The sequence below is a fragment of the Stegodyphus dumicola genome, chromosome 4, assembly GCF_044657685.1.
Source record: "Stegodyphus dumicola isolate Sdum_Otavi_A_Nest chromosome 4, ASM4465768v1".
NCBI lineage: Eukaryota > Metazoa > Arthropoda > Arachnida > Araneae > Eresidae > Stegodyphus > Stegodyphus dumicola.
In genome coordinates, this window is record NC_140771.1 from 149,628,521 (window position 1) to 149,655,817 (window position 27,297).

At 31.0% G+C, this 27,297-nt stretch overlaps 1 protein-coding gene across 1 annotated transcript in view; it reads right to left on the reverse strand.

Moving 5' to 3' along the window:
- LOC118186611 (titin-like) overlaps positions 1–27,297 on the reverse strand; it is a gene marked incomplete at its 5' end in the record, with an annotated part of 688,688 nt that overhangs the window by 80,291 nt on the left and 581,100 nt on the right. Inside the window, one exon of the mRNA XM_085814383.1 lies at positions 6,354–6,564. Coding sequence (XP_085670509.1) covers positions 6,354–6,564 — 211 coding nt within the window. The remainder of the gene's footprint in view (positions 1–6,353; positions 6,565–27,297) is intronic.

The window sequence follows — 27,297 nt, forward strand, 5'->3', positions numbered from 1 at the left end:
GCTAATTCACAGGTCAAACAACAAAAATCAGCGTTAATTTTCAAAAATAATATTGCTTTAAATAATATATATATTTTTTAATTTGAGAATGCAAAGTATATTATTTTTTTATTATAAAATTAAACTTCATTTTCTAAAAATTTATGCTAGAAGCAAAAAGTTGTTCATTTTCCGGGAAATCAAGCGCGCAAGTAATAAAATTATAGTTTAGAAAAATATAAGTTTATGAATATAGTTAGGTTCTAATCCTGTAAATGCACATTAATTTCCTAATGTTAATAAAGAAAGGTCCATAAGGTATTTTATTTCAGAGCAGGAGATTGCGCAGTAACCTTACCGGGATTCGAACTCAGATCATTAGATTGCTAGCCGGACTTACTTTTCAATTACACCACGAGAGCATATGTTAAAGAGGGAGAAAATACCTTACAATTATGCAAAATTATATATATAATATATATACAGTACTGCATGCATAATTATTTTATTTGAGAGAATGAAGACTGGCGAGTCAAAATTTTTATACGATTTCAAACTTAATTATAATTTTAAAAGTTTGTAAACTATTCATTTATTTTATCTAACCAGTTATTCTATTTTTAGTATCTTTAATGTCGTTCTCAATTTCTTTTTCCTGCCAGAATGCTCATTTTAGTTCGCGCGTATTCAAATGAGGTCGAAAGAGATAGTATTTAAAGGTAAGATTTGGATTGTTTAATCAGAGCGGGTTCCGACTGCTGAAGGCTGCTCTACCAGCTGAAATTCTACGATAGTAGTCTGTCTTCGGTATTGCTTAATTCTTGCAAATAGGGCTTGTCACGCCTATATAGAATTTAGTCTACATGCGAGTTACTTTTTATGAGTAGCCTTTGGCAAATTTAAGACTTAACTTAGTTTTAGTTTGAATTCATTACTTTTTGAGTTACACCATAAATGTTGGCTGGTTTGTAAACACAAGAAGTGCTTTCTGTTCACAATTTGAATTCTTAATAAAAGGGTCTTTTACACCCTTCTTACCTTTCTTTGTATTCTTACTGGACACAGTGATATGTCGCTTAGATCCATCTAGAGTCTCGAATTAATGCACGTTTCCCAAAAAGGTGAGACTCTGTAAGTTCCAATCCCGCAAGCACAATAACTAGCCATGTTATAGAAATGTAGAGTTTGTACAATTCATTAAATTTTCTCGGAATTCTAATCAACCTGTTCAGAGAAATTAGGCACTCAAGGAGAGAAATCATATTTATATAAAATCAAAACTGGAAGATTAATTACTTTTTAAATTTTAACCCTATTACATTTATAAATTTAATAAATATAGAGACACAATTGTATACAAAAGCACTTTATGCGAAGATTAAGTGATACATTTCTAGTAACATTGTGAAATGAAAATGCAAACAAACCACCTCGCCCTTGAAAATGCAAAAGCTTAATTTTTTTTCCATAGTCTTGTTTCTAAAGCGAAATTTTTAAATGTGTTTTGCTTTAAAACGCTTGAAAAAGAATGGTAGTGTCACACAAAAGCATAAAAAATTCAGTTCGTAAAAGTTACCCGAACCCATGAAAAATGCAAATGCAATGTGTTAAAAATTCAAACAAAGCAAATTATCGCGACACTATTACAAAAAATTCAGATGCTACAATAATTACTGTACTTCTTAAATTTTAGGATGCCTTCCTCAGTTGCAGTTCTTATCAACACAGATACATGCACACACACATACATAGAAGAAGAAAAGAAAAGAAAAATGTCAGTTCTAAGACAATAAAATGAATGGAATCACATATTAAAATCTGTGATCGATTAATAATTTCAATAAGATATCCATCTAAATTATTAATCTATTCTACGAACTTTGTTTTCATAGTAAATTGTATGAAAAAATACACCTTTGATTCGAGGAAATATAGTAAACATAAGACATTTATTTAAGTTAACATGTTGGAAGGAACATTTCCTGCCAACTTCAAGGCTCATGTATTTTCTCATTAACAGATTAAGAAGTAAGAGGATTATTTTGAATTTAGGAATGAAATACAATAAAAACATATGCAAAACCTTTCAGTTCTTTTAAAAACATGAAGTTGCAGTTCTTATCAACACAGATACGTGCACACTCACACACATACATACACAGAAAGAAGAAGAAAAGAAAAGAAAAAGTTTTACATTTTGAAAAGCATTATACAGACACTATTTTAAAAATTCTAATTAAAAGTCGCATCTTAAATTGAAGTAACTTTCAATTAGAATTTTTAAACTCTTGTCTGTATAATGCTTTTCAAAATGTAATACTGCTAGCATTACGGAATTCTTTTTAGCTATGCCGTATAGACAGTAATTAAATACCCCCAAAAATTCATGGTAAACGTTAATAATTAAGATTCACTTTAATTGTTAATAGCGCTCTAATAAAATATGTCTGCTGCATTATTGATCCTATGTCGTATATAAACTCCACAAAATTTTTTATATCTTTTTTCATTATAAGTACTTAGTGTCAAATACAAGTTTTTATTTCCAAAGAGAAGGAGATAAGATCGCAAATGAACAGTCTAATAATCTCAGATGTATGATATATATGTAATGTTGTAAATACGCACATACCACTGGAACTTACGACAGCTTTCGATAGTCGAGTGGAAAGGCAAGAAAACGATGTTGACATAATCCAAGTTCAGCTAATTACCATCTTTATTTCTAAGCACCTTAGAATCGCTCTTCGTAGACAATATACTTTTTGATTGCACTTACAATAATTTTTCATATACACAGATTAATACGGGAGACATCAAGCAGAGCATCGGGGAGATTTTCGACTGTCTCGCAAGCCATGTGACACAGACTGATCTAGGAATGGCGTAGTCCAGAAAAGTTCTTTCGATTGTTAGAATACAGAGAGGAGACACCCAAATGATATATGATAATTTAAGATCTTAATTAAGTTATAAAGCTGATTTGGATGTTTTTTATCTTACACACACACACACACACATATATATATATATATATATATATATATCATATGTATTGATGCGTGTGTCTTTGTATGTGAGGGATAAAATATATTTAAATCAAAATTATAACTTAAATTAGCAACAGCCCCTTAGTTTTTTCACTTGGATATTTTCCCTGTTAGTCCTAAAAATTGCAATTGCTTAATAACGTCTTCTGGAAAGCACCATTTCTAAATTAATCCACATCATAGGATTATTACATAACGATGAGCACGTAGTTAAACCCAAAATTTCCAGTACCGAAAACCTTTCACCTAATCAATTTGCATGTTAGATAATAAGCACTTACTTTTTAAACCTCAGCATAGATAGACTGCTGTTTGCAGCTTCGCTTCTTGTAAGAAAGCTGATTAGAATGCCAAGTGAATTATTGCCACAGATATCAATAAATGAGAAATCGATGAGATGAAAATGAATATTTAATTTGTCTCGAAACGCAAATTTGCTCTTCGTTATGCGTCAACATCTATGCTAATTATATTTTTAGAACAATATATGTATGCATACATATCAATAATACCCAACGAAATTGCTCAACTTTTATTTTGGAACGTTATGTTTGGAAGTTAAATTGTGGTAAAAAGTAATAGATATAATTAACATCAGGAACAAGAATGTTCAACATTAAAGAGAAAAGGAAAACTTTAAAATAAATTGTATGTTTCATGCTAAACATCAGCTTAGGTAAACAGAAAAATAAATGATTTCAAAGATCAAGAAAAATATGAAAAATTCATTTCCAAGAGCACAAATAAACAGTACAGGAATATTCATAATTAAAAACCTTATTCTATTCAAATAGAAAGAAAAAACTGCTCTTCCAGAAACAAAGAATAAAAATGTTGTTTACGAAAGGGAAATACGTTCCCATTTAGGAATGGGAACTGTAAGTTTCTATGAATGCATGAGTGAATTGTTATTCATAAAAGAAATGGAAAGTAAACATTCATGAAAAATGAAAAGACACAGACTACTTATTAGCAGTAATTTTATATGGTTACCTCTAAAGTAGGTAAACATTTCAGTAACGTCATATGCTTTGAAATATTTTTTTCTGTGTATCTCAATGGTTTAAAATGCTAATAAGGCATGATCAGTCAACCCTCAAATTTCTATCAATTGCTTTGACACTACGGAAACATTTTAAAGAACTTCAAACGTTTTAAGCTCTGTGGTAGCTTCCTAGATTGATCGCGAACTAGCGCGTAACTTTTACTACGCCATGGTTCCAAAAGGTTTTGAAGTCAGGAGTTGCATTCTTCTAGCAGAACTAAATATTTTAGATGTTTGAAAACCTAAATAATTTAGGCTGTTTAATAAAGCAGCAGAATGAATTTTTTCGGAATGAATTTTATTTAAAATCTTTTCTTAAATGATTAAATTTTCTCTAAAGAATTTTTTCACATATTAGACTTGCTATTCTGCGCCAAACGCTATGATGTACTTTAAGCTTGATTTCGCATATATTGTACGGACTAAATAACATAGGAAAGCATCTTATCAATAGGCGACGAGGAATTCGAGGGAGAGAAGACTCATAATACCAATTATGAGCTACATAATGGATTTGAAACACATGACTTATTATTTCTAATAAAATGCTATTTCACAATACTTCCTATATGAACCCATGCATTCTGCTGAAGGCACCGAAGTAAAATGTTCCAGAAGAAATCTTGAAGTTTCATCAAAGCTGAAAAGTAATACTGCAGAGTTCAGCGAACATGGTCGTATACCATACTACTTTCCTTCTCGCTTGGTTGTTTGCTTTAGGAATAGTCCTTAAACATCGAAATGCTGTAACAGAAACACTGCGTCTTCACCATATGGTTCTGAAACAGCATAACGTTTTTAATCATTATTACTCAGGCGAACCAAGGATTTTAAGGCTACGTTTTGGTAACCTGAAGCGGTATTTATTTTGACTCAAAGCACAATCTAAAATAAGATCTCATTTTACTGTTGTCATTCATATGAGAATTGCATATGATCTAATGCTTCCATCTAGACATTTAATGCATTTAACACGAACTTAAGTTACGTTTAACTTATGCAACTCTGACACATTTCTAACAAGAAAAACACAGATTTATTAGTTTATTGAGCATGAATTGTAATTAACATTGTCATTAAACAGTTTGTGAAGTATTCTTAAGAAAACATTTATTTCCCTTTCTGAAATAAGAGGACAACACATCTAACAGTGACAAAACTTTAAAAACAAAGATATTTTAAACAGCATGCAAATGTTTATAATTTTCAACAGAGCAACAAACTTGAGAAGTGGGCAAAGTTTCGAATTTATAATTCTTGATGTCCTCGAAATCTTCAAATTAGGCTTACTTAACACGTAAAAGGTAATGCTTCCTATTCAAGCTTATTTTTATTAACAGGCATATGCTATCATACAATTATTCATTTTTTCCTTTGATAATTAATATTCTGCCATCTTTTGAAATATTTTTTTTTTCTATAACACTGAGAGAATTCTCACAAGTGAGATATTTCCTACAATGAAACAGTCGGGAAGAATAAAGGCTAATACCATAATTTCTGGATTTTGTCTAGAGCCAATCCGCACTTTTAAAAATTTAATTCTCCGAAAGTAATTTATATAATTCTCCAAAATTCCTTGGAATTTCGTAAGTTTCATAAAGGTTTATGATAAAATATTGTTTTCGGTCTTAGAAATACTATTTTTGCAAGAAAGAGCACGTGTTATTTATATATAATAATACTTTCTTTGAGCATAATTTTGGGGCATATTGTTAAAATAAATGCAAGTATCAAAATTATTACATGGAAAAACAAAGTAAAATACTATTAGTTAATAAGCTAAAACTTAGAACAGAACATATTTAATTTATTATTAATAGTATTTTAAATAGAAATTAATAGTATTTAAATGGTAAATTAAATAGTATTTTGGTTTTACAAATTTAAACACATTTTGCTTTTGTTCACTTCGCATTCATTTTGTTTTTAGTACTTATTGTTTTATGAAAGTTTAGAAATCTTTAAAAGTTTTTCTGCAAACAAAGAGAGATACTAAATGTTTAATTTCTCCCTACTTTAATCAGCGATTTTGCGGACTTGTATTTTTGGAATGCAGATTAGAATATGCAAGATTATTTATATCTCTGGCAAATTATTTGAAAAAAAAACTGAATAATAAAAATAGTATTTAGCCCTTCTGGAATACGAAGTACCAAACTATCGGTAACTGGCATATTGCAGTGGCACAGTTAGGTTGCAATGAAGAAATCTCAGTAAAGTGCACAATAAAATAAATAATTATTTTACAGGAAAATTGAAAATGACTACTTCCTTACCAACGACATTGAGCCTTATGCTGAGACTCATTTTCGGTTCCGTGCTCACTTGGCATTCATACACTCCAGCATCTTTTTTCTGGGTATATTTGATTTCTAAGGTCCAAATTTCAGAATTTTCCAGATGAATCGAAGTAAATCTCTGGTCGCTCGTGTAAGTATATTTTCCCACTGTGAGAATATGAAGATCCCGTTGACGAACCCAAGAAACCTAAAACAGAAAAAAAAAAAAAAAAAAAAAAAAAAAAAAACTTTTTAGGTAACCAACAAACTAATTTTCAACTTGATGTAATATAGCAACAAAACCATAATTTTACTCTGCGTCAGTTATGCATTATTCTTTAAATTGTATGCCAATCTTTAATTTGCATGATTAAATATGAAAACGTACTCTCAAGTCTCGATGGATACTTGCAAATGTGGTTTAGGATACATAGAAATATTTTCTCGTTGTCTTAAACAGAACAATTTTCATTACAAAATAAAATAAGCCTTTCCGTTTTATTATGAAAGCACTCTTTTTGGATGTTTAGAATTAATGAACTGACAGCTGAAGGCATTCTGTACTTTAACTAATCATAAAGGAAATATAGGGAAACCTCATATTCAGAGTTATCATATGACAAGTATAATTTTAAATGTTTAATATTTCTGTGAATATTCAAAACGACAAATTCGAAGATACGTGTTCTCTTCGGTTAAAATATTCTGTACTTATTCCATTTGGTCTAGGCAAATTTCCTTAATTTGAAATATGTGATGTGACAGCATTTCACACGAAATTTTAATTCGAAGAAGAAAGAGTAGAAATAATAATCATCAAAATTTTTAAATTACGTTTGTGGTCTAAAAATTCTGGAATATGAAAAATTACTTTCTATACCAAAAATACATTAACGTTTCATTATAAATTTAAGTTCTACTTTAATTTAAAATATTCTTTCTCTAACACGTGTTCTTAAAATCTCAAGTACTTAGTCAGAAACTTCATCTTCTTAGTCATGCATAGATGCGATTCTAATAAAAAGTATATTTCTCTTCTTGAAGAGTAAATTGTTTGTTTACTTTACAATAACTTTGAATTAAACTCAACATTTTAGGTCTGGATGCGCTCTTCTTCAACAAAGTGGCGTTATTTAAGCAACCAATAATTGATAGATAACGTGGAAAACATAACCACGATGATTTATTTTACCATCCACTGGCTGATATTTCTTGAAAACAAAGCTTGACTAGGTCCTCCATATCTAGAATCATTCTGATTAAAATATTCCGCTTCGCTGTCATTTAGGTGTAGTTTTCAGGAAAGCGTACCTGCCACCTGTAAATTATTCACCAGGCGCAATTTCGATTGTTTTATATGTAAAACCGGCCTTAAATATTCTTATCGGTGCATGTCAAATTAACTTTATTTTCTACTATAGTTATTTAGTTTAATTGCATTTAAAAAGCTTTCTGTTTCATTCCAAGGACAGCGATTCTCTTAATTGCAAGCGATGGTGACTTAAATCATTTTACACCAGTTCGATTATTTAATGAAAACGATACACATAAGAGCTAGTTGCATAAGCTTCAACCCAGATTTAATTGAGAATACTGTGTTGTATCGAACCTAAGGATCTTTGTGCCCTCCTTCCTTTGTTGCCAACAATTACAGAAGAATTATACCATCTCCAGAAAAACTGGTTTGGCGATAGTTGAGTATACTCTGAGGAAAATAACATATTTAAAAAAAAATACTAAAATGGATTACAGTACTTACATAGCAATTCTGAAGACCCAAATGATCGTGAATCATCTCAAAAGATCTCATTTTTAAAGCTAATTTTGCATGCGAAATTCTGATAAACGCATATATGAGTTCTGCAGGATACTGGGTATGACGGGTTTTGTTACAATGACTCATTCGAAGTGTCGGGTAAAATATCTGAGATTTTCCTTTATGTCACCCTGCCATCAAATTTTGCAACAATTTATATACACTTTAATACTGATTCTCTAATAATTATTTCAATTTATTTAACTACTAATGGTTGTTTACTATAAAAGTTTTTCGGTTACATTCTTGTTTGAAATGCAATAGGATTTAACATTCTTTTACAGGTTTGACAATATGACATTTGCATAATTTTTATGCAACATTAACACAAAAGATTAATTTCAAATTAAATTGCACTATTATCCTTAATAGGAAGCTAGTTGATTTCTTTATGTCTAAATAGCTCTAAAGGCCTCATCTTTGCGATTTGGGGGTTCCATTTTTGACATATGATTATTGTTCTTTCTCTAACATATTTTAAGAAAATTATTTTTCACTAGCTTTTTTCATTTGGGATTTATTGATTATTTGATATTATGATCACTAAACACAAATCGTATTTCTGAATAACCGATTTCAAATAAAGAAACTGATTAACTATTTGCTTTAAAAAGTTAAAAATTAATTATTGGAAGATACTGAATACATGAAATTTTATATGGTTGAAGTATGTCAGTACCGGGAAGACAATAATAATATTGAAAACTGATACCAGTAAGACTCAAAATTTAGGGCTTTGAAGGCTTTATGTAGCTTGATATGTATAATAATTAAAGATGATGATTACTGATTAGAGATAATGTATTGTTGGGAGCAGATGTGAATTCTGAAGAAGCTCTGAATGTTTATTAGGTGTATGGTATTTGTCCAGTAAGGGGATACGTAAAATAATGCCGAACGTCCTCTCGAGAAGCCTGGTAGTAAGGGAAGAGGGGTGTGACATTTTCAAATAGTCCCCTTGGAGATCCTTTTTCAAAACTGTAAGGGGCTTGGCAAATTCCTACTGTCACCAATAAGCCTCCCAGGCCGACGACAGACCTAACTTTGACAGCCCAGCATCAATACAATTCGTATACTTGATGCGATGTTACAGCCAAGAGTTAAACCACAACACACAAACACGAAGATTCTATATTATACTCGTACCTATGGTTATATTATACTCGTACCTGGTTTTCATAAGAATAAGGCTCAGATTCGATGCTCTTAAAAGGAAACGATGAAGCGTTTAGAAAACGCAGGTGTAGTGCTGTTTAAGAATATGTATTATTTATAGTGCGCGTGTTGTAAAAAGTGTATAAAATGGTACGTACTCCATTTATATCAAGTTTTTTGAAAATTTCCAAAGCTTATATTAAAAATAAGAATAGCAAATTAAAAATATTCATCTAAAAGCATATTAAACGAGCTGGAAAATTCTGTATTAATAACAGTGCAAGCATTCATGCAGTTGAGATGATGGATATAAATCTGGATTGTTTGCCAGCATCACACCAGATCTCAAGAATTATAGTTATCAGGCTATAACGATTTTTATTGATTATTTATTACAGAACTGGAGATTCAAATTTTATGAATATATCAAATTTTGAATAAAATTTGTAAATATATCAGGCTGCAATATGTTTACAAGATGTATACACAATCGTAAACGTGCATAGTGCTTTCTCAATTGAAAACAAAAATTTTCAGATTACACAAGGTAATTTTTAGACTGCCGGAAAATGAACGAAGATGAACCACATTCAGGAAGATTTTTGACATCTAAATCATAGGAATGTCGAAAAAGTATAAACTATTTTCCCTTCAGATTAATGCTAAACATCGACAATAGTCGTAAATGAACAATTCGACGATTTAGTATTCGGAACATGTTGTAAATATTACAACATATGCTGAAATTTGACAGGAGAGATTTCTCACAGATATCACTAGTTAGAGGACGTTTCTGTTTACTTTTTCAAAGATGGCAACAAAGTTATGAAGCGCGTCAGTGGCACAATACTTTACTGAATGGTCTATTGCCTGCTACTTGCAACGCTTCCGTCATAGAGACACGGACATTTACGCATGCGGTAGGGAACAGATATCTAACACTACGGACGGAAGCCGACTTGAGCGACATCCAGAAAAAAGCATGAAAGAAGCTGGTGTTCAATTCTAACCGCAGTGCAATAGTATACACAAAGAATGTGTGAAGCCTTTTTAAATCTATCACAGCTTTTCACCAACAATCTTCTCAATTATTTTACCACACATTCCTTGCACGCATAATTCATAGCAAATAAATTTTGCATAAGAATATCACATAAATTTTATATAAAATACTAAAACTGTTAAGCGTTTACAGCTCGTTGGTTATCTAAAATAGAGATTTCAGATTTAGATTGATTCAAAAGGATTCAAAAAAAAAAAAAAAAAAAAAAAAAGGTTTAGTTCATTCTGAGGAAAAAATGCAAAGAAAAATTTTAATTAATAAGGGTAGTATACTAATTCTGCTGTTTATGATATTGATATCCCATAATATTTGCCCTTGAATGGAAAAAAAATATCTCAGCGTTCATTTTATTCACATTTACAAAACTGGTCAACAGTTATACTTTTTAACTGATTATTAGTAAAAAACGTTCCAGCAGTATTGAAAAATTATCGAAAAGGTCATACGTTTACCCAATCCTTTTCACGTAATCTCTTGCGACATCATGAGGCAACTTAGGTACCTAAGAATTTTCGAGACACATACCCATCCTAAGTACTAGAGAAATTTTTGATTGCAATGGCTGTGTACTAAATTTAATGTCCCTGATCAAGACATATCACTAGTCGTTTCAAAAGATCAACTTAGGTTTATTGACATCGTTCATCACGTCCGTTATATTACTTCAAAACTATTGACATCCCTCTTTTCTTGGCACCCAACTCTAATCTAGCTGGACTAAATATTTCAGTGCAGTTTTTACTTCAATATTTGATCTAACGTGGTTTCAAATTTTTAGTTTTGTTAATAACACTTGACATAAAATCCAAATAATACATCTAAAATTTATTTTCAGGTAACAAATAGCAGAGGTACAGCTTTTGAATGAAATATCCATTATGCTGAATTTCCTTGATATCTAATGCACTTCAGAAAATGCAGTAGGGGCTGTTTGAATACTTCTTATGATTGTCACCATATTTAGTGAAGCCACAAATAACCTGGCGTAGAAAGCGCACCTTTTGTAGAATTAATACTTCATAATTTTATTCCTTTGAAAATATATGAAGAAGAAAGAGACGTAGAGAATAGCAAATTTGCAAGCAAGAAGAAAAATGCGTACTTCTTTAAAAGAAGGTTTAGTTAAGTTTTAATTTTACTTTTCCGCTAAATTTGATTTTAGTTTGCAGATTTCTATATTATAATTGGCCGATGCGTTACATAAGCACTTCCAGCATTAGTGTTATGCAAGATTCATGTGGGAAGAATTAATTTGGAAATGGTGCGGTTTAAAATGATTTATTACAATCGGTTTCTATTTTTAGTAATGAAAGGAAAAAAGGTGAAAATGAAAATGACAGTTAAGCGGCTATTAAAGATTAAAGTTTGTATTTTACGTTATACACTTATACTATATATACGATTAAAGTTATGCCTAAATTTTACTAAATTTTTCGTTTGAAAATCCAGCGGGGAAAATTGCGCGGTAATTTAATTTCTAAAGAACGCGGTTATAGAAATAGAACAAAAATAAACAGAATAAACGTAATCATGGAGCAACTGCTGGTGAACATCACAATATTATTTTTTTAAAAAAACCTGAATTTCAATAAGAATGCACAGTAATATTAAAGCTGCAATATCTGAGAGATATTGAGCAGATAACTGGCGGGGTGCTCTGCTCAATCACGCTGTTAAGCTACAGGGGCACATCAACAAAAGAAGTCTTCTCTGACTTTCCCAAGAGGAACATCCAGTAGATAAGCTATAGGTGCTGGAAGCTTAATCAGCTAATAATCAGCTGGAAAGTAAATAATGGAAATGAGATGGAATCACTTGTTTAGGAAGTTTCTTATTAAGTGTGAGAACAGCCACGTTTAGGTAGCTTTACGGAGAATCTGCACAAAATACATGTCAAATAATAAATGCAAAAAAAAAATAAATAAATAAATAAATAAATAAATAAAATGGGCGAAATGCTAATACGAAAATTCAAATGGAAATTGAATACACTGAATAAAAATAAAAATAATCAAAAGAATAAAATTCATTACTAAACTAGTCCTCATGGGGAAAAGCTATGTACAACAGCGGAAGAGGGAAATTATTCGAATATATATATTTTTTTTTAATTTTCAGAAACTAGTGCGAAAACGCGAGGGGAGAATACGGTATTTTTCATCTACATCATGTGACAATAATATTATTTTCCAATAGATGAGTTTTTACTTTTAACATCTTCTACTTTTTCCTGCTTCCATGGCAATAACTCAAAAAGTTCCAAAATATATGCACGAAATAATATAAATTCTGCAGTTTCTGAACTATAACTTCCGACATTTAATGTGATTAGTTATTTCTGGAAAAAAAAGACTCATCGTTGCCACGAAATGTTCCTCGTTATTAACTCACCGTGTCCTACATAGCCTGTTTATGAGATTTAACTGAAATATACGCTTTGCGACAATGGAGATTTCCAAATCTCTATTGATTAACAATTTTGGCTAGTTGTGTTATTATCGGAATCAATAAAATTTAATGCGGGACATTAAATTAAGTTACTTCAAAACCGTAACTAGTCCAAGATAAGGAGTTAGTATCAAAACAGCCTAGGTTAGAACTCAAATTTAGAGTTCCAGTATTTAGAATGGATTGAAAATATCATGATCACTCTCGTGAAACTAAAAACTGACATAAAAATTCATATATTTTCTTAATGCTAATTTCTTAATGTTCTTAATGAAACTTATAACTTTCACATGAAAAGATATTTCAATATGAAAATATTGGCCGTTAATCAAATGTGGGATATTTACTTTGATACACTCTGACTTTGTATTGCCTTATTAATTTATCCTATGAATAAAAAATTAATCGTTATTTATTTATTTTTTTCATCAACTATCGAAAATCAAATAAATGGCCAATGTGAAAGTATTCTTTTAAAAAGACGGAGTGGTAAAGACAGATTATCAATGGACATTAACCCATTTATTTTAAGCTGTGAAAGAATCTTTCTTGACACCACACCCTAAAATATATTTTCATAATGAGAAAAGTGTTAACAAGTCCTTCGATCTAGGAGAATAGGTTAATAAACGGGCTGCTAGATTTAAATCATTGATGTCCCATCTAAAGTAAGTTATACTGATGAATGATATTAGTAAAATTAATGAGCGGACGAATCATAGATGCAAAAAAACTTTTTTTTTTCCCTGTCGGAGATTTTCAACAATTGCTGTTGCAAAACACATAATCCAGTCAAATGAAATGACTAAACAATATAATGGTTACAATGGAAGTTTTTCTTATTAGCCCAAGCGGCGTTAGACCAGAAGGGCTATTAATTTCCTTTTGGCATTTTGCGTCGATTCACTTTCTGCTTTGATTCACTTTTAAAACTGTTGCCATCAACTATTACAGCGCCATATTATATTTACGGAAATTAAATAATGTAGAATCTACATAAATGTATGTAGTATGTTTCTCGCATTGTGTTTAAATAATAGTACCTAGAACCATCAAATTTTGAATGACGTAATCCACCAACGAGTATGGGTATCTGGAAGCCCTAATTTGGAATTTGGAACTGGTCTTATTATCTTTTCATATTTTATGAGACATTAAAAAATTTTTCATTAAGAAACTCAACGATTTCAAAGTGAAGAATGGCAACACTATACGAAAATAAAAAATTTTTATCCCCAGAACGCGAGACTGCGTATCGGAAATTCTAAAGTTATTCTCATTTTAAAATTATTTTGCGATATTGCTCTTGAACTGAGTTTTATGTATTCTTTTAGTGCGAGAAACATGATCATACAAAATGTTAAAAAACGTCTCTTTGGGCGTAATGTAAAATCTGAAAGCTTTCAGATTTTTTACTTTTTGTTTTATTTGTTATTATGCATCACAATTAAGCATAATTAAATTCAAAGAACGGCAAATCTTACAGAATTATTACTATAAGTTACGTGTTTTAGTTACACCAATAATTAGTAATCTAGTAGTAGTTATATGACAAATTGTAACTTTTAAAAGTGTGTCATAAATATTTTAAACTTGAATTCTTCATTTTTAACGGAAAAAAAGCAATATTTTGTATCGGAAATAAGTCACCCTAGCGATGCCAAGTTGTACTACACTGAAACAGTAAATTTATTACCTTTTATGCACGTTTCACAAATGTTGGTATGCCCACCTTGACAGATGTGTCCCTTATTGAGAGGATATACTTGGAGGTTGGTTGATGGTACAATTAAATGAGCTGAATGAAAATCATGTTGAAAATCTCTTTCATCAAGAAACTTTTCTGAATCACTACCATATAAACCATTATCAAAACTACTAGCAAGATTGTATCAATCAAAATTTATCAAGAAGTTTGTTAAGAAATTGTCACAACATTTGTTACAAGAATACTTAAAACAAAATTTTCCCTAGACATGAATAGGATGTACAGGCGTCATGTAAATGTAACAGATGAGGCGTTGATACGTTAAGTGTTAATCCCGGTCTTCAGCTTTATTTCTTTGCGACGTTTTCTTATGGAGGTTTGACAAGAATGTGCTTTCACTCCACATTAATCTCAAGGATCCTCGCACCGTATCAATATAGATATGGTTTTCCTTAACATCATTACTAGAACGCCTGAAGCAGATTATCACAGAGATGCCTACTGCATCAGTAAAGTTGAACGCGTTGAGCTCTTGTGAAACAAATAAGATAAACTTCTAGAGCTTATCCCTATTTCTGCTGTGTTTACTTTAAATTTTTCACAATTAAGAATAATCTTGAATTTTGCTTTTGAATTAACTTACTCCATGGTTGACGCTCAGTTTTACTTGATTATTCTTATAATCAATATGCCTTAACGTTGTATTGACTACAAACATAAATAAGAGGGAAAATTACTTAGACCATCAAAAAATGTTAAGCAGCAAACTGTTTCTAAATAGCATCTTTATTATTAACGAAAATTGCAGAGACAATAACTGTAATTGATATCTTACCTATAAATATAAATCCTAAAAATATTAAAATAGGAAAATTTTAGAAATTAACTTTGCATGGAGACTTTTATAAAAGGTTCCATTGAACCACGATTAAATCACCATACACTTGAAAATGAAAATAACTGGCTATCCCCCATTCATTTTAAATCAAAATTCCATAAAAATACATGCGAAAACACTCGCATATATATTATTCTCGAATTTATAGTAAAGAAATGTAAATATTGTAATTCATTTATGAGTTGTATTTAAAATCTAGAAGTCTACTATCATCTGTTTATTGTGCTGTTAAACTAAATAGATAAGCAGACGTCCATGTGTTACAATAGTGCCTAACAGTCTCTCTTTAAAAATTTATTTCAACCGGTACATGAGATTGGGAACTGCCCTTTTCACAAGCCTATTTGATTCCTCCTCAGCACAAAATAGATGGGGTATAAGGTATTTCTCCCGCCTTCTTAGCATGCCTTCATAGTGTAGTGGTCAGCACGCAAGGCGAGTATTCGAGGGGCTCCTGGCTCGAGTCCCGGGGCTCGATTCCGGTCTTTGCTCATTTTTCCCAACTCCATCTTCGAAATATTCTAATGTCTCTACATTGGCACCCGAACTGAAAGGGTGGTGGATGATGATTCTTACCACCAAGATTTTGCGATTGGGTCCCCAGTCGCCCTTTAAAAGGGGGAGTATATAAGGTATTTCTCCCGCCTTCTTAGCATCGCTTCGTAGTGTAGTGGTCAGCACGCTCGCCGCGTATTCTAGAGGACTGTGGTTCCAGTCTCGGCGAAGGAGTTGCTAATTTTTATCTCTTCTGCTTTCAAAAATATCCTAATGATTCTACAGTGTTACCTTCAGTAACATTTTCCTAAATTTCATGAAACATGCGCATTCATAACTTACAAAGTTATATATATAATATACACACATACACACTGGTTCAATGAATTAGAAATTCTTGATATTTTCATTTGAATGTGTGCTAGGGATAAAGTATGCAATTTTTTTTTTTTTTTTTTTTTTTTTTTTTTTTTTTTTTATTGCGGGTTACACGTGATTAGAATGCTAGTATAAGTAAGTTAGAGTGCTTTTCACGATGAATGAAGTAAAATGGGAAAAACGACAGATCTTTTATCATTTGAAAGTGTGCTTATTGTTGGTGCTCGTTTAGCAAGGGCTTCGGTTTACAGCAAATCTCGCTGGGTTCTCAGAAGCAGCCATATCAAAGGTTTACGGAAGCTAGAATCAGAACCCACAGTCCTTCTCTAGAAGACGTAACTGCGGTTCTAGCGCAGTTTTCCGAGAGAGTGATTGGCGTCGTCTCTGACGAATTGTACGGCAGAACAGGTACTCTACTATTCTTCAACTGACACAGATCGTCAACCAAGGCCTTTTCCCTACAGATTTCAACTCGAACCATGCGCAGAGAGTTGCAGCGGTTAGGAATGCATAGTCGAGTGCCTGTGAGAAAACCACTCATTTCTGCCCGACATGTAAATATTTGTTTGCAGTGGTGTCAAGATAGAAGACACTGGACATTTGAGGATTGGAAACGGGTAATGTTTTCGGATGAATCACGCTACATCTTATTTTGCACAGATGGAAGACGTCAAATTTGGCGAGAACCCCATGAAGGCATGCATCCATCTTGTCTTACTCGCACTGTGCAAGGCTCTGATGGAAGTATCATGATATGGGGCATGTTCTGGCATGGAAGTGGTGCCCTGGTGTTCATCGAGGGTAAACAAACAGCCATGAGATACCTAAATATGCTGGCAGATCAATCTCTAATGCTGCATTTTCACCCTGATGGCAACGGGTACTTCATGGACGATAATGCAATTATACATCGTGCCAGAAGTGTTCAAACTTAGTTCGCTGAATATTAGTCTGACTTGTAACACCTTCCCTGGCCACCGCACAGCCCGGATCTTAACCCCACAGAAAATGTCTGAGATATGGTAGAAAGACGCAACCGACAGCACTCTCCTCCTCCACCTAACTTACAAGATCTAAAAAGCTACATGGCCAATGCATGGTATTCTCTGGAAGTAAATGCACTCCAGAAGCATGCAGACTCGATGCCTAAACGAATCAGAGCAGTTATCCGTGCAAGCGGTGGTTTAATAAAATATTGATCTTCGGTTTTCTAATTCATTGGCCAATATGTATATATATATTATACAAGCAATTCAAAACCTAATCAAATTGCGCTCTGATAGCAGCAGCAAGTGATGGTAAAAATGCAAAATAAAATAAATAAAAAATACTTTTAAATTTCATTTAAAATTCCTCCCATATTCAACTCGGAATAAACTACGTGCAAAACCAAGAGACAGAAGTACAGTGGCTAACTGCAAAAATTGGAAGGCAAAATAAATATGACAGTTTTAATTTGTGTCTTTGCCGGTTCATAATCAGGCTGTTTTATTTGTTTACTTCTTCCGTTGCAGCAACTCCCTGATGACGATGCGGGAAACGATGTAGATTTCACTTTTGTTTTAGTTTTTTATTTGATATATTTTGCCTCCTTCCCATCTAAACCTGACTTGTGCTATATTCCGAATTAAATATAGGATGAATTTTAAATGTATTTTTTATTTTATTTTATTTTATATATTTGTACATGGTTTCTAAAATGTTCTTTTCGCAAATGAGACAATACATTCTATCATGCGCTGCAAAATAAGTTTTCGAATGTTCAGTTCTACAATACACAGTTTAACTTATTTGATGAAAAGAAAACTTTACAAATTTAGTAATACTTTCATAAATTACTAAAATGAGAGGACGCATTCAATGTACTGTCAATAATGTATTACCGCGATTTGCAATGCATGACGATGTTCAAAGCTTAGAAAATTATAATGCTATGGCACGAAAAATATATTCGACATAAAACTGAACTAAAGAGATGAAGGATTTTTTTGTTAAATGTTGGGTCTAGAAAAGAAATTTTTACTTTTTTAAAATGGAAATAAAATTTATAGTTGTAACAACGTTGAAAATAACCTTTGAAACAACATTGGAGACAATTATGACAATTTAATTGTATAAAACTGTTTATTGAAAAATAAGGGGAAATTTAGAAAAACGGAATAGTGATTTATTCTATAAATTATCACAATTGACAATATTCTATAAATATTGTCAGGTAGTAAGTCTGTACACTTTATTGTTCTTTAATAGGATTTTCAGGTATATTTCTCTTTCGGAAAAAAAGGAACATATTTCTTTTCAGGTTATACTGAGATAAGATTGATTAACTCCGGTAGGAATACTACATTGCAAACATTACATTAAACTTACAAATGGATTTTTCATGAGTAAGCAGTCTAAGCAGAGTAACTCCTGAAGCTATATAAAACTCGTAGTCAATGAATCGTGATCCTAAAAATTGCTACGCCAGCTTTTAGTCTGAGTATATTCCGGCCAGCTACAAACGACATTCATCCGTCTGTCCATGATCCCATTAAGTCTGAACAAAGAACTAGATTGTCCGAACCTAACGAACCTTTTCCAACGAAGGAACGAGAAAAGCACTGAAGTTTTAGCTTAACTTCGCATGACCCATTAATTCTAAGAGAAAAAAAAAATCCCTTGTACTTTTCTTTACCAAGACTCGCATCCACTTCTTTTATCCATCATGCTCAGTTTGGCGCATTTTGAACAGAAAAGAGAAGACCTGGCGTTATTACAATAGGATCAGCATGGGGGGAAACAATGGAAAGTAGGGAAGTCATAATCATAATACAGGAAGCTAAAAAAGGAGTAACTTCGCATGCAGAAGAAGCCTTAAGATTTGGGGTTTCTGACGCATAAGAGAGCGTAAATGGACCGAAAAATTTTACTTTATTTCTCTTGTTTCTTTTTACTTATTTCTATAGGAACATCCTACGGTTCACTAAATTTTTATAGATAAGTTTCCATCCCTAAAATCAGATAAAAAGATATTGAAAATAGGAAGGAAATAAAGACTGTACATGTTTAAATATTTTTCGTACATTTAAAAGACTTGCTTAATTTATGAGGCATATTTCGAATTTTGAAATGTTTGTAGAATTACAGAAGCTTTAAAACGGCTACATTCATGAAAACTGTAGAGATTATTAACCTTTTACTTGAATTTCAATCTATTATATTGTATGTTACTTTTTTAAATATTAGTGATGGGGCATTTGAATCCTAGAAATCTACAAAACATGAAAATGGTTTGAAAGAATATTCTCATATTTTACGTCTTTTAAATCTTTTGAATTATAAACTTGGATGCCCGGTAAACGTGTAAGGGATTTTTCTTCTGCCTTACCTCTTGCCTAAATGGCGCAGTTAAGCACCACTTATGCACGTCCAAAAGCACGTACTTTTACGTCCACTTACACAAAAGCACGTCCGTTTAGCAACAGAGAGGTTCGGATATCAAATCTCGCCATTGGTGTTACGAAGATTCCCAGCTGCGGTAAGACAGCTGAAGAGCGGGTTTAGGTTTTTCAGAAAGTGGAAGGAAAAGGGAGGGTTGCAAGATATGGCGCGAAATCCCCGATTTGGTGACAAATCTGGCGATATGCCATAGACGGAGCGAGAACATTCTAGAACGAATTATTACCGGTTTACACCAGGATATCCTCGAAGACAGGTCAAAAGCTGTATAAACCCTTTCTGTACGCGGAGTAGCAGTGTACCTTGAGTTTTATCGTGACGAGTATCTAGAGTACGTTGAGTTCCTTGAACTTCGAGAGCGATCGACCGAGTTGGGAGCGCTTTTCCGTGAAGCTGTCTTCACTGTTATAGCCTGATAGCCTAAAGGCTGTGTTGCTGATTGTTTCAGGGTGTTTATCATAGTTTTTGACCACTATAAGGAGTCTTTGGAACTGAACTGTACTGTGAAATACTGACGAATAAACTGTGTTTTGATTCTTTATTAGGTGTTGCCATCAATCACTCCAAATCCACGAATCCGCAGAACGCAACAGTATTAAATCAACAAATTTGAATGATTAAGATTTATCGAAGGCTCGTGGAATCGTTTATTGAAATAAAAACACGAATGTGCAAATTTCATGTTCCTGAATCATTAATTATTATTTAGTGATATTATAAGCGCAGCAATCTTAAATTTATGAAGAGAATTTATCATTCCATATTTAGCGTTCATTTGGGTTGAATCTTGAAATTATTTCCTCTTTACAGCTCCATTTCTGAAAACAGGATTAAAAAAAAAAAAAAGTTGTCTGTCATAAATACTTTAACAATGTTCAATAATACTGTAAAACGCGTCGAGGAATTATACAGATTTCCTTCAACAAATGTAAATTTTGCTTTGGTTTATGCTAAAGGTTAGAAATTTTGTTTAATTCACTTTCCAATGCTTACAATACAATATTGAATAAACAATTCAATGTCCTTATTTGGAAATAATAAAATGAATTATTTCGAAAACAAAAATTCACGTTTAGAATATTCCCTCTGTATTCACTTTAAAATTTATAAAAGCAATTATAACTTTATTTCACATTCCGATTAATAAATAATAAAATTCTGAGGGGAGGTGGTTTGCTTATAAGGTAATAGAATAATTGTAAACATGGAATCTGCCTTAGAAATGATGTGGCATGATACTGCAGCTTCTTTATTTAAGTTTGTTGCATAAGTAGGCTCCTTACTGATCATAAAATTAAATTAAAATGCGATTTAATGTAAACCAAATAAAAATAATATTTACTGCTTTGGAAAAATTTTAAGTATTAAAATCTTTGCATATAATTCCACATTTAGCATTGCCTTTGAATATATAAGTTCCTTAAAAATGAATTAGTATCACTGAATAATAATTTTCATTAAAAGCTTTCTGTAACTCGTAGATGAAAATTTATTTTCCCATGGAATAAAATTCCAATAAACTAAAATGTTTCTCTTTAATTTTTAAGCATGGCATTTGCAAATTTATAATATTTAATAAAGCTATGAGGTTTCTCATTAAAATTTTAAGGGCGATTTCTTAGTTCCAAAGGGAAATGTTTAGAAATGAAAAATAGTTTTATTATTATTGAATTTTCTAAAAATACCGCATAACTGTATATCTTATCAAATTCAAATTAATGCATTTTGCAGAATATTGATAAGCAATTGTATAATTTCTGTTATTTAAAATTTAATCGTTATGACAATATTGTTAATGTATTCTTTTAACTAAAAAAGAAATAGAAATTTTGGTGGATAAAATATTAATTTCTAAAGTTAAGTTAGAAATAAAATATAAAATGAACATTTAAACCTGGAATTGATTGAGGCAGCCTATTTTTTCACCATATGCATATAATTATAAAGAAATGTGTAGAAAGACCTTTATTTAACTTACCAAAACTTTGCGAATTATGTCGGAAGAATCTATAATGTTTCAAATTAACAAGCTATAAAAGTATAATTATAAAAACGCCATATATCGAAAAATGAAGATACTTCCATGCTAACAGATATCCAACCCAGTTTAAAATGTGATAACAAGTTTGCATGAATTTTTAAAATTAACGTAAACATGTCATCAAATATATTACTTGCGCATACCACGGAAATATATACAAAGTAGGTGTTGACTAAGGTACACTGCTCAAAAAAAAAAAAAAAAAAAAAAAAAAAGGGGGGGGGACTGCTATATCTCCCGTTCTACTGGGGCGATTCACGAAATTCAAATTGCGTTCTTCATGTCTCGAAAGCGCGACTTAGGATATATATTACATTTATATATAGCGCTATTCTAACATAGGTATTTTGACACAAAATCGGACTTTTTCTGAAATAACATACCAATTTTTTTTTACATATTTCGATTCTACGACTCATATTATGCCAGAATACCAAGTTTTGTAAAAATCGTACGAGTAGTTTTTGAAATATTAGCTCTTAAAATTTTAGCTCCTCAATGTTAATTGAATTTGGCAAATATTTATTTATATCTCTTTTTTTATTAAACTTTTTTGATTTTTTTCTCTCACATTTCGAAATTTAGGTTCATTCCAAATAAAATTTACCCATTTTTTGTGTTTTATTTTTTAAATTTCTATTTTTAAATAATTTTTATAAATTTTTCGAAAAAAATTTTGAATTATAACCTATAAAAAAATTTTACCATCATCTTAAAGTAGGTATATTTTTAAGCATATCTGCAAAAAATTAGACTTTTTTATTCAAAATTTTCTAAGATATACACAAATTTACATATTTTCGCGTTTTGAAATTTGGCATCTTTTTTTGAGCGATAATAACGCCAGATGTGGTCTATGGATTTTTGTTACACTGTATTGCCACAGCTATTTTTAACCTTAAATTTCAAGTAAAATTTTACGGAGAATTAATTATATGACATTTTTTCCCTCAATGATGCGTAATAAATATTTATTAATACTATATGAAAAGCTATTTTTTTTAAATAAATTTTTTAATATTTTTTTTAAATTTCTCTCTATCTTTTTTTTTTTTTTTTTTTTTTTTTTTTTTTTTTTTTTTAATAAGAGTACATTTTTGTAAGAGTAAATTTCTACCTCCGGCGTTTTATCGTTTGCTACGTTACTTCGTTTAAATCGAATTGTCTAAAACTGAGAATTTTCGTTTGATGTTTATTTGAATTTTATGACATTAACTGCACAATTTATTTCTAAACAAACTGATGCTTTTGAAGTGGCTGAAAGAGCGGCTGGTACTATCATCCATATTTTTAAAGCACAGTATATTTTTATAGAAACATAAAATTTAGAATAATCATTTTTATAAAAGTCAAATTATGATATAAATATACAACCCTCTAGAGACTGAATTAATGGAAGTTCAATGGTTATGTAGAAATGATCTGCAGCTACTTAATCGCTGTATAAGTCAGCAGATTCCGAGGACAAGTAAAAATAATTATATAAACGACACCCAACATTCTGAATTCAATTAACAACGAGGATACGATGTTTATTAAATGAATTCAAGAAGTTTTAAAACATAAAAAATCAACTCATTTTTTATCAAAAAATGTGTTTTTGTGCGTAGCGTATTTTCATTATTCTAATTTAAAATTCTAATAATTCTTAGAATTCTAATTTAGAATGTAATTGTCAAGAACTGATTCCTAATCATCAGTAATATAATAAGTAATTATTACGGTTATTAATAAATCCTTCTTATAAAGTAATTGCAAATATTTCAAAAAACTTTCTGTCTGAATGCAAATATTTTTCTGTGCAAATATTTTTAATTTTATATTAATCAAGATTGCACACGATATTATTTATTTGCACTTCAATTCTTAACGTCAGTTCTAGTAGAAGTTACAAATCAATTATATTTAATTAAGGATTGGATTGGATTATTTAATTATGGCAAAGCACACGAGGGCTATCTGCCTAAAGGGAGGGATGCCTTCGTGGAGGACTTTCTAAGGGAAACTGGCTCGTATACACGTTACACATCGGGAAAACCACGAAAACACCCATGCAACCAGCCCGTTCGCGGGATTCGAACCTCGGACCGAACTATCAGTGATCAGCGTCTTTACCGCTCGGCCGTTTGTGGGCCTTTAAGAAATGGAAGGCGATAACTTTATTTAAAATGATTGTCAGAAATACCAAAATGTTTCGAAAAGTTGGATACTTTTTAATCTACTTTCAGAATGCTTAAAGGAAAAGAGAAGAAAAATAAATTTTTCGTAAAATTTAGTATTTGTATTTTTTTAATTTAAAACTTTTCAGTGTTATGATATTTGATTCTTGCGATTTCAAAAATAAAATATTTGACTAAAATATGAATAACATTTTAAGAAACCAAATGTAGGATAAAATTATGTAAAGCAATGGGCACAATGATAGAACTGTTTAAAGCAGTGTATGCAAGTCATCCTAAGTTAAAATGTCGGTTATACATCTCTCTTATTTATATATATCTTTTCTGAACGGAACATTGAAAGGCGTGTAAAACTGTGCTTTACTGTATTTTCTCTTATAATATAGTATGCAGTTTTCAAACTCATCGTAGTCTGGGTTACAAAGTATTCTTCCGAAAGAAACGCAGTTCAAATAAATAAAATCAAATTCTGGAAAATTGATATTAATAAATATATTTAAAATGAGTTCGAAGGAATAAATAGAAAATTTTAAAACAATTATCTGAAGAGACAAACAATTAAAATAAAAGTATAAAAATTTAAAAATTACCTAAAATAATAACTATGACGAAAAATATATATAAAGAAAACTATTTGAAAAAAAATAATCGCTGCACCTTTATTTACGCAGTTCGAATAGGTAAACAGAAATTTTTAAAACAGTTATTCGGGGAAAAAAAAAAAAAAAAAAAAAAAGTGCGACTTAAACAATTAAAATGAAATTCGAAAAAGAAAAAATTACTTAAAATAATAATTAAAAATATAATATAAAGAATATTATTTGGAAAAAAGGAACGATGGTGACTTTTTTCCCTCTCACGGGAAAGGAAACTAGGTTGCCATATATTAAGAAGTTCGCCAAGTGAAGTATTCTTGGCGCAAACTGACATAAAAGTGCCAACATAAATTTGTGAATTTCTCTGTAAATTTCGCTCCAAATTTTACAAAATTTCATATTTAGGCGTAATTTGAGTCGTAGAATCGAAATATGTAAAAACATTGGTATGTTATTTCAGAAAAAGTCCGATTTTGTGTCAAAATACCTATGTTAGAATAGTGGTATATATAAATCTAATATATATCCTAAGTCGCGCTTTCGAGACATGAAGAACGCAATTTGAATTTTGTCAATCGGCCCAGTAGATCGGGAGATATAGGACTGTCCCCCTTTTTTTTTTTTTTTTTTTTTTTTTTTGAGCAGTGTACTTCTCCTCCTCTCAAAGTTAAGGAGAAATGAACTTTTACTTATTTATTTATTTTGATTTGATTTGTTTTGTTATCACTTCTTAATTTAAAGCAAAAAACGGAAAATATTTCATTTAACTAGAAATTTGTATTAGTGATGTTTTTTATTGTAGCACTAGATTACACGAATACAAATACAGAAACAATCTTGATAAGATAGCTTTCATATGAAATACGTAACTTGAGGCAATTTAGAGTTCTACTTTTAATAATAATAGATAATGGAAGAAAATGAGAGAAGCTTGTCACCTCAAGTTATGCATTTTTAATTTAATTTCATGCAAACTAAATGGAGCAATTTCGAATAACACTAAATTTAGCTATTGTAAGTTTTTATTGAATAGAAATATCCCGTTTTAAATCGTCTTTTTCTCCATAGTAATATTAATTTTAAATATATTTATAATAAACTGAATTAAAAAATTTGCATTTGAAACTTCTTTTACTTAAAATCTCACGAAGAAACTAATAAACTTGAGTTGCTCGCATTGACGTTACAGATGGGAGAAAATCAGAAAATCAAACTATGCAGCTATCCTGTTTGCCTAACGCGGGTCGAACTAACAGTATTCAGCGGCTTTAACCACTCTGCCGCTAGTGATAAGATGAATTTGTTTTTAAAAAAGAAAGAAAAGCGTTATTCTCACAGAATACAAAATAATTTCAGATGCATCGCAATAATTTTTAAACCTTACTGAAATTTTTGGTGCTTTCGCACTTAATAGTTTACTTATTTAAAAAAAAAAAAAAAAAAAAAAAAAAAAAAAAAAAAAAAAAAACTTTTGTTTAGCTAATATTGTATATGGTATAATGCATTAATGAGCGTGGTATTGAAAGCTTATCTATAAGGCAACGGTTTGCAGGTCATTAGTTTTGCATATACATACCACGATTACATGTTTATAGTGAAATCTTTATTTAAAAAAAAAATGAAAAACAAAAGGAAAACATGCAAGGATCTTAAGTTTTACTAACATTTATTTTATTTAAAAACTGTACTATCACTTCTTATTTTCGACTTCCGGCCAGAATTAAATGCTTTAACTTGTTTATGCAAATTGTCTTGCTAACGCCCAAGTATTTAAGTTGTGGCTTTTTGCCAAGAGAGAGAGAGAGAAGGAGTTTTAGGAAGCAGGCCGCTTGCCACTGCAGTTTTACGAGTTTTCACTCAGTTGCTGGTTGCCTTTAAGGCTAGAGGTTTAGCCCTCTTGATATTTGTAAACGTATTGTAGTTTCAGCAGCTCGGCGTACTACATACGTACCCTTTTAAATAATGGCCAGTCTTAGTGCTAGGCATTTGTATACTAATTCAAAGTTAGCTTTTAGTTAGAGTTTTAGTTAGTAGTTTTATATTCTTACGTTCAGACCACAAGTGGTTGATCTTTGTATCCCTAAGTTCGGGAGTACTTGTAAAAGTATAGAAAACAAAGGGTTTCATATACTCTTCCTGCTTGTGTCGTCTGTTACACACAAATCTTGAACATAGCTTGAATAAGCTCCCTGTTCCTAATCAGGACACATCACGTTTCCAAAGCAAATTAAGAGAAACACAAGTCCTGATAAACAATTCTAAAAAATGGGAATGACTGGTATTTCAGTTGAATAAAGTTTCATTTAAAGGAAGGTTTTTTTTTTTTTTTAGTAAAGTTTGTGTCAGGAATTAATTCCTATATAATTTTTTTTCTATTTGCAATAATATTGCACAATTAAAAATGTATGAACAACTTTCAGTACGTTATAAATATTTGATTTATGAAAAAGAAATAAGAATAAATGTTATCTAAAAGTAATCAATAAGAAAGTATATTGTATAGAATTTTATTTGAACTCTTATTAAGACTCTTAGCTTCAGAATTTTTTACCTGAACTGAGTAATCATGTTGCAGATAAGGGAATATTTGCTTTTATTTTTTATTAAATTTAATTTCGAGACTTTTCTCAAAACCTATTGCAAAAATTAATGCACTTAAATCTGTGAAAGTGGAAATACCTTACGATTCGTATTATGCCCGTAATAAATATGATCTTTTCTT